This window comes from Babylonia areolata, chromosome 34, assembly GCF_041734735.1.
Source record: "Babylonia areolata isolate BAREFJ2019XMU chromosome 34, ASM4173473v1, whole genome shotgun sequence".
Classification (NCBI taxonomy): Eukaryota; Metazoa; Mollusca; class Gastropoda; order Neogastropoda; family Buccinidae; genus Babylonia; species Babylonia areolata.
The window spans coordinates 17,754,770-17,771,763 of record NC_134909.1 but is presented as its reverse complement, the minus strand read 5'-3'; the positions used below and the strand labels follow the sequence as shown (position 1 = coordinate 17,771,763).

Sequence of the window (16,994 nt, the reverse complement as noted above, 5' to 3'; positions counted from 1 at the left end):
CAAAGTGAAAATGAAATTGTGAAGAAAAAACTATGAAAACCAACTCAAACTGAATGGAGCAACAGGCTCTTCAAACAGCCACCTGTACAAAGTGAAAGAAAGTTTGCAGCTGACTGACTGTACACAGTGTGGAGGGGGAAGATTTGCAGAAAACTCACTACTGTACACACTGGGGGAGGGAACACACAGTCCACGCTGCATCACAACCATACAGTACACATGGAATGTCAAATAACTGCCACCAATAGAACATCATGGAAGGACCCCGCCCCACCCCGAACCCCTGCAGAAATGCGGTCTTCACAACCCTCCACATGTGCCTGGAATGGTCAAGAAAAAGTAACAATTCAAAATAATGGAAAACAGTAACAAATGAAATGCAAAGTTAATAATGACAGCAGGCACTCTGACAGTAACATCAGCAGTCATAAGTTCACTGAAAATAGATCTAATTTATCAACACACTCTGAAACTGTTACTATTAGCCTACACCTTCATTGTTTTAATACACATACGGATGTGCAAATCAAATAAATACTCCTCTGATCAGAATACCTGAATGTATTAATCCCCCAACCCCTGGATGACTTAGAACCCCACCCCCCATCTTATGGATGTCAGAATCAAAACAACAACCCCACTATAGATGACTTTTGAGTGTGGTGGCTGAATAGTCAGCACTGGATTCTGGCCCTTGTTTCTTGAGTTTGATCCCGGATTTCCGTGCATATGATGGGTTAAGGGTGGAGATTTTTCCAATTTCCAGTTCAACGTATGTGCGGACCTGCCAGTGCTCGAACCCCACTTGTGTGTAAACACATGCAGAAGATCAAACATATTTTTAAGATACTGTAATCCATGTCGGTGGGTTCTGGCAACAAGAACATACCCAGCACGCACCCCGCCCCCCCACGCCACCCCCCCCCCCCCCCAAAAGTATGGCTGCCTACATGGTTGTGTAAAAAGTCGTACACATGAAATCCCACTTGAATGTGTGTACGAGTGAGGGAGCTGCAGTCCCTGAACACCTAGGAAGAAGACTCAGAAACTGGTATTTTTCCCCTATGATGGACTCCAAAGAAAGATCACTATATCTTTTTTCAGAGTTTGACATCAATTATCGCACCAGTTCTTCTGACACAGACCTGATGTCTGAATACATCAATCAGTAAAAATTCATTTTTTTGCACACATTTTCATTCCCACAACCCTGCCTTCATGCATGTCCGTAAAGTTTTCAGAGAAGTTTAAATAAAAATCTGCATTTGAAGTTAAATGATAATACATTTGTCCATTTTGTCACCTGAACATCATCACACCATGCAACAGTTACACTGTAAAGACCACAGAGGTCTGATGCAGATAGACAAATGTTGGATTCAATTTCACTATTTATGTTCTTATCTTCTGTTCAATCAAATATTGACCTATTGCCTAACTGAGCACGAAAGGGCCATTTGAGGGATGCATACCCAGACATGTGGTGGACTTGCATGCATATGGACCCATTTACTGAATGATACTTGGCTTGATCTTCACTTATTCACTGTCATCTACTGGCTCCAATTTGATGACAATACTCTCCACTCCCTCAAAAGCACCATCCTGGCCCAATGCTCCATTCTGTGCAGAGCTGTTGGCAGCAGGCATGTTAGCTGTGCCGGTCTTTCCTCCCATGTGCACAGACAGGTGTTCTTTCACATCTGCACTGTCATTTGGATCACACGATGAAAGCTCTTTCTGACGGATATCCGATGCCACAGGCTTCATGTCCAGGTGCATGTTTTGCTGGCCGGTGCTGACAATGTTGTGGTTTATGTCAGCCTGACCCTGGACACACAGGTGAGCAATGGCCTGCAGACTGGCCGATGCCTGACCCACTGACGGTGCCATCACTGACCCCGCCCCTTCCCCCCTGCCCTCTGTGTCACTCTGGGAACAAGGTGAGGTGAGGTGCTTCGCTGTCAAGGTGAGCAGAGATTTCAGCAGAGTGGTGTTCACCTGGCTGCTCTCCCCTGGCAGCTGCTGGCCGCTCACACCCTCCCCCTGCAGGTGGACATCACTCCTCCCCACCTTCCCCTCCCCCTCACCGGCCATCAGGTCTGCATGGGTGGCCAGTTTGTGACGCTTCACCGACCGCCGATGGCAGAAGCCACGACCACATAGATCACAGGTGAAGATTTTCAGGTCTGGAGTTTCCAGACGGGTACGTTTCTTTTTCTGGCCATCTTCAGGACTGCTTGAGGCACCACGCTTACTGGAAGTTTTGCTGGCTGGCTTGGGCCCCGGACCAGGGTTGGAGGAGCTGCTCTGCATCACAACTGATGACTCATCATCTGCTGTCGTACTGGGTGGAGACGGCAATGCAAGCAGCATCTTCACTGTCTGGTTCTGCTCTTTCACAGAGCAGTCTTCCTCTGTGGGAGTGGCTGAGTGCTGAAACTCCATCTCTTCAGCAGCCGTCTTGGTGGTGGACTCTGAACATGCCTGGGACGGATTGTCTGACATACCGGCCACAGATGGATACAGTCCTGAATCAGACCTGACAATGGAAGATGTTGGGACGGAACTCAGATCGGTTTGTCCTTTATCAGAGAGCTGTGACTTTGCTGCTGTGGCTTTCTTTCTTCGAGAGGCACTTCTGGGAGAAGGGCGCTCTGCTGAAGGCTGGCTGGGGGATGTTCTCTTTGCAGTCCTGGGTCTGTCTTTGGATGGAAAGGTGTTTGTAGATCTTCTGGCCACCCCATCTGGTGTGGAGAGTGGCAGTGCTTCCTCATTTTTGCTACCCACGTCTGTTTCCATGACAGGGCTCACTGCCAGGGAGGAATCACCAGGAGAATGACGACTGATTTTCTGCAACGGCTCCAGTTCACTCCTGGACTGTTGCACACCACTGATGGACTGGTCCAAGTCTTGCTGGGACTGGTCCATTCCTGAGCTGTGATCAGTGACCTGTGAGCCTGGCTCCAGTCCTTTGTGCACAGGATCACAATCTTCTGGTGGCGACCTCCCCTCCATCCTGGACCTGTAGGATGGGGTGTTGTGGTTGATGTCGCTCACCACCCCCTCCTTCACCCCCTTCTCTCCCTCCACCACTCCCTTCCCCTTGACCTGACTGAAGTGGTTGCGCTGGTGCCGGTGCATGGTCCCGCTGTGGGCAAACGCCCGCCCACACACCCCACACTTGAATGGCCGTTCGTTGGTGTGGGTTCGCATGTGCTCAAACAGCTGCGAGGCGTGAGTGAAGCGGCGCATGCAGTCGCCACAGGTGTAGGGTCGCTCCCCGGTGTGCAGCCGTTTGTGCTTGTAAAGGGAGCCACGGTACATAAAGTCTTTGCCGCAGTCGTCGCACCTGAAGGGGCGCTGCATGGTGTGGGTATTCATATGCTGGTGAATGTTGGACTTCTGGGAGAAGCGTTTGTGGCACAGCGGGCACTTGAACGGCTTTTCTCCTGCACACACCCACACACCATATCCAGGTCAAAACACAGGAAAGCGGAACTGCTTCACAAAATCTATGCAACAATTCCGTTAGCCATACAGTCTGCAAAGTACTTCAAATCAATTTAAAATCAACCTTAAGAACCTTTCGTTCATCATTTTCAACATGAAATCCATAAAGTTGCTTTTCAAAAGCGAATAGGGAAAAAATCTTCAAAGCAATGACAACATGAAGTCTTACTACAGATTATATAATCAGTACCAATTAGCTGACAGCAGTCTTGCCGTCATAATGTTTCTTAATGCCGCTGGACAGTTGATTCCTCAAGTATACTCCTCAACACATGCAAAGAAAGCGGTGAGGCTGAAGCAAAACAGATTTTTCCTTCAGAGAAAGGCACCACACCTTTGCCAAAGGTAGTCCTACAGGCACAAATATGATCCTCTATCCCCACTCCAGCTTTCCACTGCTTTCAGCTTTAGACATTCACAACTCCAGTTCAAGTGGACTGATTTTCAAAGACTCAAATGACTGGTATTCAGAATCTTGACATTTTTTTTTGGAGCAAACATCTCAAACACTTATGTTGTAAAGAAATGCTGTTCTAGTTAAAAATCATGGAGCAAAGCTTTATCAAGCACAGCCCATGTCCCCAGCCAATATACTCACCGGTGTGTGTGCGCATGTGTTCCACCACGTGACTCTTGCACCCAAACCACCGGAAACACACTCCACACTGGTACGGCTTTTCCCTTGAGCGTTTCCCCTTCCTTGCCTTCCCTTCCACACTCTCACTGCTCTCCCCTTTCTCTTTTCCGCCTCCTCCTTCACCACTACCATTGTCTGCCACAGTCTCTGGAGTGCCATCTCCCGAACTCTTACACGGAGGTTTCCGTTTGCCTTTGTGTTTGAAGACCGGACCTGTGACGACCTTTCCTGTGGCTGAGTCAATGATGTCCACATTGCGTGACTGTGAAGAGGTACTGGACATGTCCTGTGTGCCCGCAGACACCACCTGTGCCTTTTCTGGCTCTCGAAGGCTGACAGGCTTTCGCTGCAAAACTGCTCGCAGCAGACTGGTTTCACCAGGTGTGAAGGGTCCTTCCCCTTTACAGGCCTCTCCATCCGGATTTTCTGAGGAGTGTTCCGTTTTGATGTGTTCTGTGACCACTGTGCCTTTGTCCACCTGGTCCAATCTGCTGTCTCTCTGAACTTCACTGTCGCTGTCAGAGGCCACTGGCTCTTTTTTGACACTGCTTTCAGCATCTTCAATTGCCTGTGGGGGACAAACACAAACTGAAACTCACAAATCTTTTATCCCAAATTGTATTCTTAACAACAGTATCACTTATCATAATGCTGGTATGTGTATACACAGGTATGTGCATATCATGCAACTGAGAGACAGACAAGAGTGTGTACACGTATGAGTGAGTGGGGGTTCATACTGGAAAAAAGGTGACAGAGCACGCAAGCATAAAATAAACAAAATAAAATATTACCAATAAATCATAATTTTCAATTTATACCTTATTGGAAACAAAATCATCCATATGCCTACACACTGAATAAGGTAGTTTTGTGCTAACATTACCCACATTCAATTATTCCAATATATGTTATTGTTAAGCACTTTCCAAATTTGACACATGTAGTGATGCAGATCTACAGATACAGGAAATGCTGAGGAAATGAAGACATTTATATGTAAGACTAATAGTGAACACATAAAATACTGTACTGGTGATAGAAAGACACAGATAAAAGAATAACCATCAATTAAATAAAAATAAAAACAACAGTAATTAAAAAAGGTGAAACAGGATAACAAAGGAATTAAGGAGCATACAAGAGAGACACGAACATGTGATGAAAGGGAGTGATGGTGGTAAATAATGACAAAGCAGGAAAACAAAGGACTTAAGAAACATACAAGAGAGACATGAACATGTGATGAAAGGTAATGGTGGTGGTAAATAATGACAAAGCAGGAAAACAAAGGACTTAAGGAGCACACAAGAGAGACATGAACACGTGATGAAAGGGAGTGGTGGTGGTAAATAATGACAAAGCAAGAAAACAAAGGACTTAAGAAACATACAAGAGAGACATGAACAAGTGATGAAAGGGAGTGGTGGTGGTAAATAATGACAAAGCAGGAAAACAAAGGACTTAAGAAACATACAAGAGAGACATGAACAAGTGATGAAAGGTAATGGTGGTCGTAAATAATGACAAAGCAGGAAAACAAAGGACTTAAGGAGCATACAAGAGAGACATGAACAAGTGATGAAAGGGAGTGGTGGTGGTAAATAATGACAAAGCACGAAAACAAAGGAATTAAGGAGCATACAAGAGAGACATGAACACGTGATGAAAGGTAATGGTGGTGGTAAATAATGACAAAGCACGAAAACAAAGGACTTAAGAAACATACAAGAGAGACACAAACACGTGATGAAAGAGAGTGGTGGTGGTAAATAATGACAAAGCAAGAAAACAAAGGACTTAAGAAACATACAAGAGAGACACAAACAAGTGATGAAAGGGAGTGGTGGTGGTAAATAATGACAAAGCAAGAAAACAAAGGACTTAAGAAACATACAAGAGAGACACGAACACGTGATGAAAGGTAATGGTGGTGGTAAATAATGACAAAGCAGGAAAACAAAGGACTTAAGGAGCATACAAGAGAGACACGAACATGTGATGAAAGGGAGTGATGGTGATAAATAATGACAAAGCAGGAAAACAAAGGACTTAAGGAACATACAAGAGAGACACGAACAAGTGATGAAAGGGAGTGATGGTGGTAAATAATGACAAAGCAGGAAAACAAAGGACTTAAGGAGCACACAAGAGAGACATGAACAAGTGATGAAAGGTAATGGTGGTGGTAAATAATGACAAAGCAGGAAAACAAAGGACTTAAGGAGCACACAAGAGAGACACGAACAAGTGATGAAAGGGAGTGATGGTGGTAAATAATGACAAAGCAAGAAAACAAAGGACTTAAGAAGCATACAAGAGAGACATGAACAAGTGATGAAAGGGAGTGGTGGTGGTAAATAATGACAAAGCAAGAAAACAAAGGACTTAAGGAGCATACAAGAGAGACACGAACAAGTGATGAAAGGGAGTGGTGGTGGTAAATAATGACAAAGCAGGAAAACAAAGGACTTAAGGAGCATACAAGAGACACACAAACACGTGATGAAAGGGAGTGGTGGTAGTAAATGTGTGAGACAGACTGGTGACAGAAGGACAGAAGGTGGTGGGACGGGAGGAGGGGTGAGAAAGAAAGTAGTGGTGGGATAAAGGAAGGGGGTGGGGGGTGGGGGGCTGAGAAAGAATGAAGTTCACTCATTCGAGCAGAGATAGCTGGGAGAGAGGATGGGACTGGGAGAAGGAAGTTAGTTCAAGCAAGAGACAGATCTATACAATGTGGCAGTATATCTGAGGAAGAGATGGACTGACTTACATTGAACCATTGACTCACAGAGGAGAAGACAGCTGAATCACGGGCTCATATTCAGGGAGGAAAACATAGTAGAGCAACTGATTCATAGACTGGTAGAGAAAAAGACAGCTGAATGGTTGACTCAGAAGGAAATGACTCAAAGAGGGCAACTGCAGCAAGACACTTGAATAATTGACTCACATATTACAAGACAGTTGAACGATTGATTCACATAGCAAAAGACAGTTGTAAGATTGACTCAGAGGAAAGGACAGTTGAACAATGACTCATAGTGGGAAATGACTCAGAGAGCACAAGACAGTTGAATGATTGACTAAAATAGAAAAAGACAGCTGACAACTGACTCACAGAGGAAAAGACAACTGAACAATAGGCTCACGATGGAAAAGACAGCTGAATGACTGGCTCATAGAGGAAGAGACAGCTGACAATTGACTCACAGAGGTAAGGACGTTTGAACAACTGACACACAAAGGAAAAGACATTTAAATGATTGATTCACAGAAGAAAAGACAGTTGAATGATTGACTAATACAGGAAAAGATAGTAGAATAATTGACTCATGAGAAAAGACAGCTGAAAGATTGACTCATATGAAGTAGAAAAAGACAGTTGAACAGCTGACTCACAGTCACAGAGGAAAAGACAGTTGAACAACTGACTCACAGAGGAAGACAGCTGAATGACTAGTGAAAAAGACAGTTAATGATAAATTCATATAGGAAAAGGCTGAACGACTGACTCATATTGAGAACAAGTTAATTTCAATGTGGGTTAATAAAGTGTTTTTGATTTGATTTGAATTGAAAAGACAGTTGAATAACTGACAGTTGAATAACTGACTCAGAGGAAAAGACATTTGAATGATGGACTCATACCAGGGGAAACAACATGGACAGAGGAAAATAAAAGTGATGGTCAAGATAAGAAACAAGATGGATGACCAGGGAAGACACAGAAAGGAGGGAAAGAGAGAGAGAGAGGGGGTGTGGGGGGAAGAGAGAAAGTCTCACCTGATGAAGGAAGTGGTCGCTGATGGCGACAGTGGTGTCCACTTCGTCCACCACACAGTATGTGGCATCCACCCCCATCAGAACTAACCGCCCTTCCTCGTCCGCCACAGACACCATGGCTGATCTGAAAATCCCCACACTGTCCATCACAATGTCAGGCCATGCCAGCACCGTCAGGAATACATGTCTCACTACCCTTACCATCACCACATACACTTTAAACAGTAAATCAACAAGTAACAACAAAATGCCAACAAGAAGAAAATGATACCCAAACACACAGAAGAAATAAAGAGATGCAAATTTAGTGCCAAGAAAGAAGTCTAATAAGATACTACAAAGAAGTATCAACACACAGAAGTAACAACATGACTGATGATTAATATGCCCAGCTAAAGCACAGAAAGTCACTGTAGTTCATAATAATACTTAGAAATATAAAGATCATAAACTCATCAGCCAAAGCACACTATCACTGCATCACTGTGTTCTTTTGAAGCTTCGTATTAACCAATAATGAAGGACTTCATAAAAACCTTGAATAGTACATAGTTTGAAATGACCAGCAAACATCCTATAAGAGTATTAAACTTTAAACCATCTTGCTCTGCTCTTCTACAAGTATACAAGTCAGAGACAGTTTTAAACCATGTACATCAACATGTTCATTATATGGTATGAACCATGCAAATATGCAAATTACATTCATTCTATGGCTATCAGTCTTTTGGGAGTAAGTCTGAGATGTCTATCGCATTTCTGACACAAAGAAAAACAATATATTGACAAAAAGAAAAGAAAAAGAAAAGAAAATGAGGGCAAGTGCTTTAAGAATAAGCCTATAAAAACCTTAAAACCAAAACAAATACAATACTAACATCTGTTTCAGCAACCCCTATAAGAACAAAGAGTATGTTAACTTGAAGTACAACCTGTCCACAAAACAATTTCATTTTTAATCACTTGTGGGGGAGATCAGTGAAAAGCTTGCATCAAAAAGTTCCAAGTTCTAATGAAAAAAGACAAAATAAACTGTAAAGCATACTAGAAACAGCATCATAAGTATGCTCTCTGTGGTGATGTTTTATAAGGTTGGGATACTTTACACTTGATAGTGTCTTCTTTAGATCCTTTTCAAGTAATTAATTTTTTTATACAGAGCAATTTATTACCTTCGTGATTAGATTTTTATGTTGCCTATAGTTCAGTTACTCAAGGAGACATCACAGCGTTTGGACAAATCCATATACGCTACACCACATCTTCTAAGCAGATGCCTGACCAGCAGCATAACCCAACGCACTTAGTCAGGCCTTGAGGAGATAACATATATTATTTATCTTCTGATACAATTCTCAATGGACTACATACTAGTGAGGATGTGATCAATACTGACTGCAAATTTCCTTTCTCCATGTTGGTCTCATTCTTCACCTCACTACTGTTGTTTTGATTCCAACAAGTATTCCTATCTGATTAGAAGCATTAATGGGCATACATGTCAGAGAGAGAGAGAGAGAGAGAGAGAGAGAAACATATTTACATAGAGAGAGAGAGTGTGTGCATGTAGTTTAGTGCATGCGTGTGTGTGTGTGTGTGTGTGTGTGTGTGTGTGTGTGTGTACATGCACATATCAATGATTTTACTTTTTAGTTTTCCCCTCATATATATTTTCAAAATTTATTTTTTATATTGGAAAACGGTGGGTTTTTTTTCCCCCTATCAACTCAAATTTGATCTATGCATGCTTTGGGTAAATTTCATTCACATCATACTGCATTCCAAACAATACACTACAAAATTATCGTTACTTTTATCTCCTCTGTGCAAATTATATTTCTGTTGAAAAGTCTGTTTTGAGCTTAATTTCATTCATATATTTTCATTCTATATCAACAAACAAATTATCATATATTTCACACTATCTAAATGTTTTCATCAATAAATGTTATTAAATGAGGGAAGGCAACACCTATAAAACTCATAACTCACGTTTAGGCCAGGAAATTTAGATTAAAAATTGAGTTAGGTCAAAATGTCTGCAACAAAACCGTTCTTTTTACGATAAAATAATAAATCATACTGATCACACTGATATAAAGTTGACCACTATAGTGGGGCAGGAACAAAGTAGATTTTGATTTTTAATGTCCAGAATCGAATATTTTTATTACTTCTGCCTGTGTGAGAGCGCCTTACAAAGAGTCGCAAGGCAAGCACAGGCGAAGGTTACGCAAGCGCGGTACAAGGGGTCACCAGAGGAAAGCGTTCAGCGCGGTACAGTACATGTGACTGACTGCTGCCGCGCTGATGCTGGTCGGTGAACAGGTCACTGCGGCAGACAACTGATTCTGAACAGTAAGCTAGGAACAGAGCTCTTTGGAGTCAAAAGGAAACAAACATTTTCAATTTCATGTATTTCATACTTAAGTGGTAGAAGACGCAAATCCGCTTTTATGAATGTTTTCCAGTTTCCTACCATTCATGACATATCATAAAGAATGAAATCGGTATTATATCGACTGCAAAGGTGAATTTACGAAGGCAGCACGGGATCATTTAGTTCGTAAGTACAATTTTGTTGATATCTTACGCAATGCACAACTTGAACCGGATATACTCCATGCTCCGCTTATTAACGTGTAGAATATAAATATCTAAATATGTGTTAACCCGGTTCGGTTTCAATAAACATTATCGACGCTCTGTCCAGACAATAAATTGGGAAAGTATAGAGGGCAGATGATGGCAAAATTGAACATCATGTCTTGATGTGAAAAGAACAGTATGAAATACATATTTTTCTTTGGAAATGAAGCGGTATTTGCAAATGTGACTCACAAACCCTGGCGCAGTAGACGTCGATTTAGAATGGGATATAAATAATAATCATAATGATAACAATGGATCATAAATTTGATTAATGATTATGTAAAACTTTGTTGTAACACGTGTAACATTGAATCCAAGTTACCTAAACTAACTTTCCCGACGTAGATGTTTGAATTACTGGATTTATAACAATGATAGTAATGAATCTACCATGCTATCCTTAGCCAATGCAGTGCTTATAATGATTCAAACAAAGCCTGTGCAAAATTATGTATTTTATTAATGATTATCTAAAACCTTATGACATATCATCATATGTAACATGGAACCCAAAATACCTAAACTAACTCCCCCACCCTGAGTGATTTTATTTTTCAGAAACACTGCAGGCACTCCATTTTCACATCAATTCTCCCCAGTGTTTAACTGCTTAAAGCACTACCGTTCATCTTATTATGAAATGGGAATTGTATTATTTATATCACTTGACAAGAGTTTTCCTCTTTATCTGAAGAATTGTGATCAAAACACCGAATTCTTTGTATCTTTCTATCCGGTCAATCAACAGAAAACTGATTAGCGTTATCCTCTCAGTGAACAAATATGTAGGATTGCAGAAAAAACAAAATGTAATAAAAGTAAGACTTTGAGAAAAAAACAAAACCAAACAACAACAATAACAACAACAAACAACAACTAAAAATATGGAATTTTATTATCTGTGTAAAGCAGAACCAAAGAACATGTGTTCCGTGTCCGAATGTGACACCTGACTTCATCTCAAGCACAACTAAACGTGAAATGCTTCAAACTTAATTAATTTTAAGAAATTCATTCACAGTCAATGTATACTTTGGTTTTTCAGAACTTGTGTGATGTAAAATGTGGCTGTTCTAATCAAATTTTGCAAAACAATAAGCGTGTAGGGACTGACATTTTTCGGATACAACAAATGTTTTCGTTCCACACTTCGTCTGTCTTGTGAACTGATAAACTACATCATTTCGTGATAAAACTTCACCAGACAGCAAAAGCCAAAATCAAGGTAATTTAAGGGGGTGATTTTCTACTTTGAACTTTGTTGTTTGGAACTTTTGATGCAACAAGTCTTCAACTGAAAACTGTCTTACTGAACTACATGCGTTGACTTGGTTCGAAATCTTACACCAGTATCCGTATATTACCGCATCTCGCCATGTGTCAGAAACAGTGATTGTGTCTCTCGGATCAGAGATAAATGTACAAACAAACCATAACAACGATGAAATTAACATACACAGTTTTGTTGTTGTTGTTTTGTTTTTTAATATAGCAACCATGGGGTGCAAATGAACATATCGGAGATTTCCGTGTAACATAAAATTATGTACATCTCACACGCTGTCGGAAACAACACATTCTCTCAATATGTGTTCAAACACACACGATTGAAGGGTGTTTGTCAAACCGATTTATACTTTCCCACGATGATTCCGCATGATTTATGTGGAAACAGTTCTAATTTTGTTTACATGTATATTTTTATTGGGTCGTTTACATGCACAGAAGTAACACAGAAAAGCAGAACTGAAAATTAATATACGACGTCGATTGCATTTAAATAGTTGAATAGACTTTTTTCCCCCAGAAAATGAGTGTATGTGCTGCAGAAGATAGATGTATTGACCACCTGTTGCAAGTAAAGAACGTGTAGTGTATTCATGAATGTGCTTGCCTTTGAATGAATAAAAATACGTCAAGAGGAACTGGTTGTTTACGTCTGTCACGCGGGTTTTTTGCGTAATATTTCAAACATAATGTACCATTTTTACTGATAATGAATGTTTTATTATAGCAACAAATGAATATAGATCAGGTCTGTATGTACTGGATTTTAATCAGGTTTGTACTTATTTGTTTCTGACCACTTCATGTTCAGACACATTGCCATGTCACAAAATGGCGCCGAAATTTTGGATGTTTTTAATAATTTTCAACACATTTAAGACACAAGAATAAACCATATTCTCACAAAATTGTTGCAGACATTTCTCTTATGAATTGCAATCCTAATAACATGTGAAACATTTAAATAATCATTGTAAACACATGTTTTTTTCTGAATCAGACTGAGAGACCCCCATTTCCAACAAAGTTCTGGAGACTGACCCATTTTCATTTTCCAGGCAGTCTTTGCTCTTCATGACTATCTGATGCACTTCATTTTGCCATCTTCATACTCCAGCTAGATACATTTTCTTTCCCACGCTAAACTGACGTGTGTACTGCGCCAGGGTTCGTGAGTCACATTTGCAAATACCGCTTCATTTCCAAAGAAAAAAAAAAAATTCATACCGTTCTTTTTACATCAAGACATGATGTTGGTCGATTTTGCCATCATCTGCCTTCCATGCTTTCTGAATTAATTGTCTGGACAGTGCTCCGACAATGTTCATTGAAACAAACCTGGTTAACAGGTATTGAGATATTCATATACTACACGTTAATAAGCAGAGCATGAAGTATTTTCAAGTTGTCCATTGCGTAAAATGTCAACATGATTGTTCTTACGAACTAAATGATCCCGTGCTGCCTTTGTAAATTCACCTTTGCAGTCGGTATAATACCGATTTCATTCTTTATGAAATGTCAGGACTGGTAAGAAACTGTAAAACATTCATAAAAACAAATTTGCGTTTTCTACCAATTTAGTATATAATAGATGAAATTAAAAATTTTTGTTTCCTTTTGACCCCAAAGAGTTCTCTTATTTTCTGTATGGTATCTGTCATCAGCCGCAGTGACCTACTAACGGAGGTATAGGACAGCATCAGTGCGGCAGCAGTCAGCCCCAAGTACTGTACCACGCTAAATGCTTTCCTCTGGCGACCCCTTATACCGCACTTGCGTAACTCTGGCTTGCTCTTGCCTTGCGGATCTTTGTAAGGCGCTCTCTCATGGCCAGAAGTGTGACAAATAATTATGTTCCCGCCCACCTACAGCGGTCAAGTTTATATCAGCGTGATCAGTACGATTTATTCTATTTTATCGTGAAAAGAACGGTTTTGTTGCAGACATTTTGACCATTTTTGTATCTGTCCTGAACTAGTTGCAGGTTTCAGAATTTGGCAAGCTGTTTACACTAAAATTACTTTCTTAATGTGCGTACTCTCTGACACATTATAGAGTATGATGCATGTGTGACAGCGACTTGGACTGTGATCTACTTTGAAAACTCAGGAGCAGGATTTGAGGCGTTGTTATATACAACTCAGCCATTTTTAGCTTTTTATGCCCCTTCAGATTTACCCCTTTTTATTGTTGGTCAGGTCGTTGACTAGCTCAGTCATTTTAAACTCATTATCCATTATGCAACAAAATAATCATACACAATAATCATTATTTTATTTTTACATGAAAATAGAAAAGAGGCCTTTAAAATATCTGATTTCATCAACACAAACTGAAAACAAATCTAAAAAAATGAATACATAAAAGTAGCCCTTGAGAAAGAAAAAATTGACATTTGGAGGGAAATAATTTTTTTTTTTTTTAAACGTAACGAAATACTCATGTACAGGACAAACTTTGCAAAAATCTAGACCAAAGTTCGTCATAAAATATAGTTTTAAAATATAGTTCAAACAAAACAAAAGGCCATGAAACCCGACCCGTCACATTCCCACGACCGTCCTCTATGACGTGGCTTTGACATGCACCACTCCAACAGTCACGCGCATTCGTGCACACGTGCGACATGCTGCCCTAGATTCAGCCGAAGGCACGAAAATCCCAAACGCCAGTCCCAAACACAGCGAAACGTGCTTTTCCACCTGTCGACGTCGAAGAAACTTTCCTTACCTGGTCCCCTGGCCTACCCTACGCTATATCACGTGCTTGGGAAGGCACATTCCGCAAGGGACGGGCGCCTGGCTTGTGTCAAGCACGTCTTTTCTCAGCAACTCGTGTCAACCACTTACCGCCTGACTGATTTCGTCGCTCAAAGTTGCTCAAACTCAATCTACAAGGCGGAAACACTTGAAAAGAAATAATATTTGTTTTGTTACTTACCTGGTTTATGTTTCCTGTCGAAATTTTAATCACTGTTGGCAATATCAACAGGGATATTTCCGTGTCACCTTTCCAAAGTTGCGGTGTGTCTGCAGCACTACGACTCGTCGAAATGACGGAAATGCTCTCTGTGCGTGAGACTCGTAAGGGGTCCTAACTGGGTTACAATTTCCCGTCTCAAAAACAGGTGCATTAAAACAGTTGTATCCATGGGGCTACAGTTGTGCTTGAAAAACTGTTTATTTGACCATATCATATACAGTGTACCAATGTAAAAAGATTACAGAGATTTTTTTTTGTTTCACCGTTTTGATTATTGACGCCCCTTACTGAAAAACACAATGGGTCACGTGTCTTCTTTTGGGTTTATTATTTTAAATTTTAGATAAATGGGTTTACTGATATAAAATTGCAGTTGATTTTGTATAATAACCTTGGATTGTTGATGTCATTACAACTGAATGGCATTCGGGAGTTTTTATTTTTAACACACGTGCTTTATTATTTTTTACATGAATCCCTCACAGAACCTCAAGAAGGCCGGCGGCAGGACCACCTCTGAGCTGACAGTGGTGTGACGAAAACGGTGACAGTGTTGTTGTTTGTTGTTGTTTTTTTTTTGTTGAAAGTTTGTCTCCGTCTCAGTTTTTTGTTTGTTTGTTTTTTTCCATCAGTTGAGGTTTTACACAAATTTTACTCGTTTTGTTACTAAAGGATCTAGTCGTGCAATCATAGACAGATGAGAACAGAGAAGAAAGTAAATAATCTTGTTATCGTTACATTGTGGAGTGCGTCAATTTCTAAGGGAAGTAACTTTTAAAATGTTTTATGGAAAAAGACTGTGATTCTATCCCTTGATAAATAACGCGCGTGCATACAGTGTGTAAAATTGTCATGTTCGTTGCAAAGAACAGTTATTTTGTCGGTTGAACCTTTCTGATTGTGCGCATAAACTCCACGCACCCCGACAAAGCTGTATTCTTATTTGTAAAGTATCAGTATCAGTAGCTCAAGGAGGCGTCACTGCGTTCGGTCAAATCCACATATGCTACACCACATCTGCCAAGCAGATGCCTGCTGACCAGCAGCGTTACCCAACGCGCTTAGTCAGGCCTTGAGAAAAAAACCGAAATAAAATTAAATTAAATTTTAAAAAAAGACAAACAAAATTTAAAAAAATATATGTATGATTTAAAAAAATACGTTCACCACACACACACACACACACACACACACACACACACACACACACATATGCATAACAGATAATATGCAACAAACATGCAGTTTCACAGTTGTGTGTGCTTGCATGTGTGAGTGTGTGTGCGGTGTGCCGTGCATGTATGTGTGTGTCGGTGAGTCAGTGTGTGTGTGTGTGTGTGTGTGTGTGTGTGTGTGTGTGTGTATCAGCGTGCTCGCGCGAGCGCGTGCACTAGTGTGTGTGTGTGTGTGTGTGTGTGTGTGTGCAGTGTGTGCAGCGCGGACAGCAAACATTTAGACACGTCTAGCCGGTGAACTTGAACAGCTCCAACAGCATCAATGTCCCATCAGTGCAACCCGTCCACGGCTGCGGCAGTGCGGGTACTGATGTGAAGTGATGCTCAGCGAGTTCAGCCGGTGTTTCCCGCCCCGCTGACTGCCTGTCCCCCCCGGTGGGCCTGTTCCGTCCGTGTGGTGCTGTACCGTGGTCATGATGGCTCAGTATAGACGTCCATGTCTTCACAAAAAAGGCAAATCTTGCGTCAGGTTATGCAACTCTGTGTGTTGACACTGGTACACAATCCATGCACAACAGTAACACAACACCACGTTCATTGAGATACTCATAACTGAACTGACATCCATCCATCCATCCATCCACACTGACACACTGGTCACACACACACACACACACACACACACACACACACACACACACACACACAGAGCCTCAGTGCAACACAGCTAAGAGAACGCTTAGCAAAATAGCTAAACGCTGGTTCGAGTCAAGTTTAAATTCAGAGTTGCTGTATCAACGCAGTCGGACTGGACTGATGGTAGGAAGTTCCTAATAACAGCCGACTGACTTAAATCTGAAGGCTGAACTAAGGAAAGTCTATACCGTACATCCACTTTCTGCTATTCTGGACTCTGGCTGCAGTGCCAGAATGATGCTCGTTGTCAGTGCAACAGTCGA

General features: G+C 41.2%; 1 protein-coding gene across 1 annotated transcript in view; it reads right to left on the bottom strand.

Moving 5' to 3' along the window:
• The window catches only part of LOC143277565 (uncharacterized), a 33,231-nt gene extending 18,331 nt beyond the window's left edge, over positions 1-14,900 (bottom strand). The window contains exons 1-6 of the mRNA XM_076582444.1: positions 14,819-14,900; positions 7,937-8,060; positions 4,112-4,718; positions 2,002-3,452; positions 1,558-1,830; positions 119-195 (exon numbers count right to left, since the gene is read on the bottom strand). Of these exons, the coding sequence (XP_076438559.1) occupies positions 119-195; positions 1,558-1,830; positions 2,002-3,452; positions 4,112-4,718; positions 7,937-8,053 (2,525 nt within the window). The 5' untranslated portion in view covers positions 8,054-8,060; positions 14,819-14,900. The remainder of the gene's footprint in view (positions 1-118; positions 196-1,557; positions 1,831-2,001; positions 3,453-4,111; positions 4,719-7,936; positions 8,061-14,818) is intronic.
• Between the last annotated feature and the right edge of the window lie 2,094 nt (positions 14,901-16,994).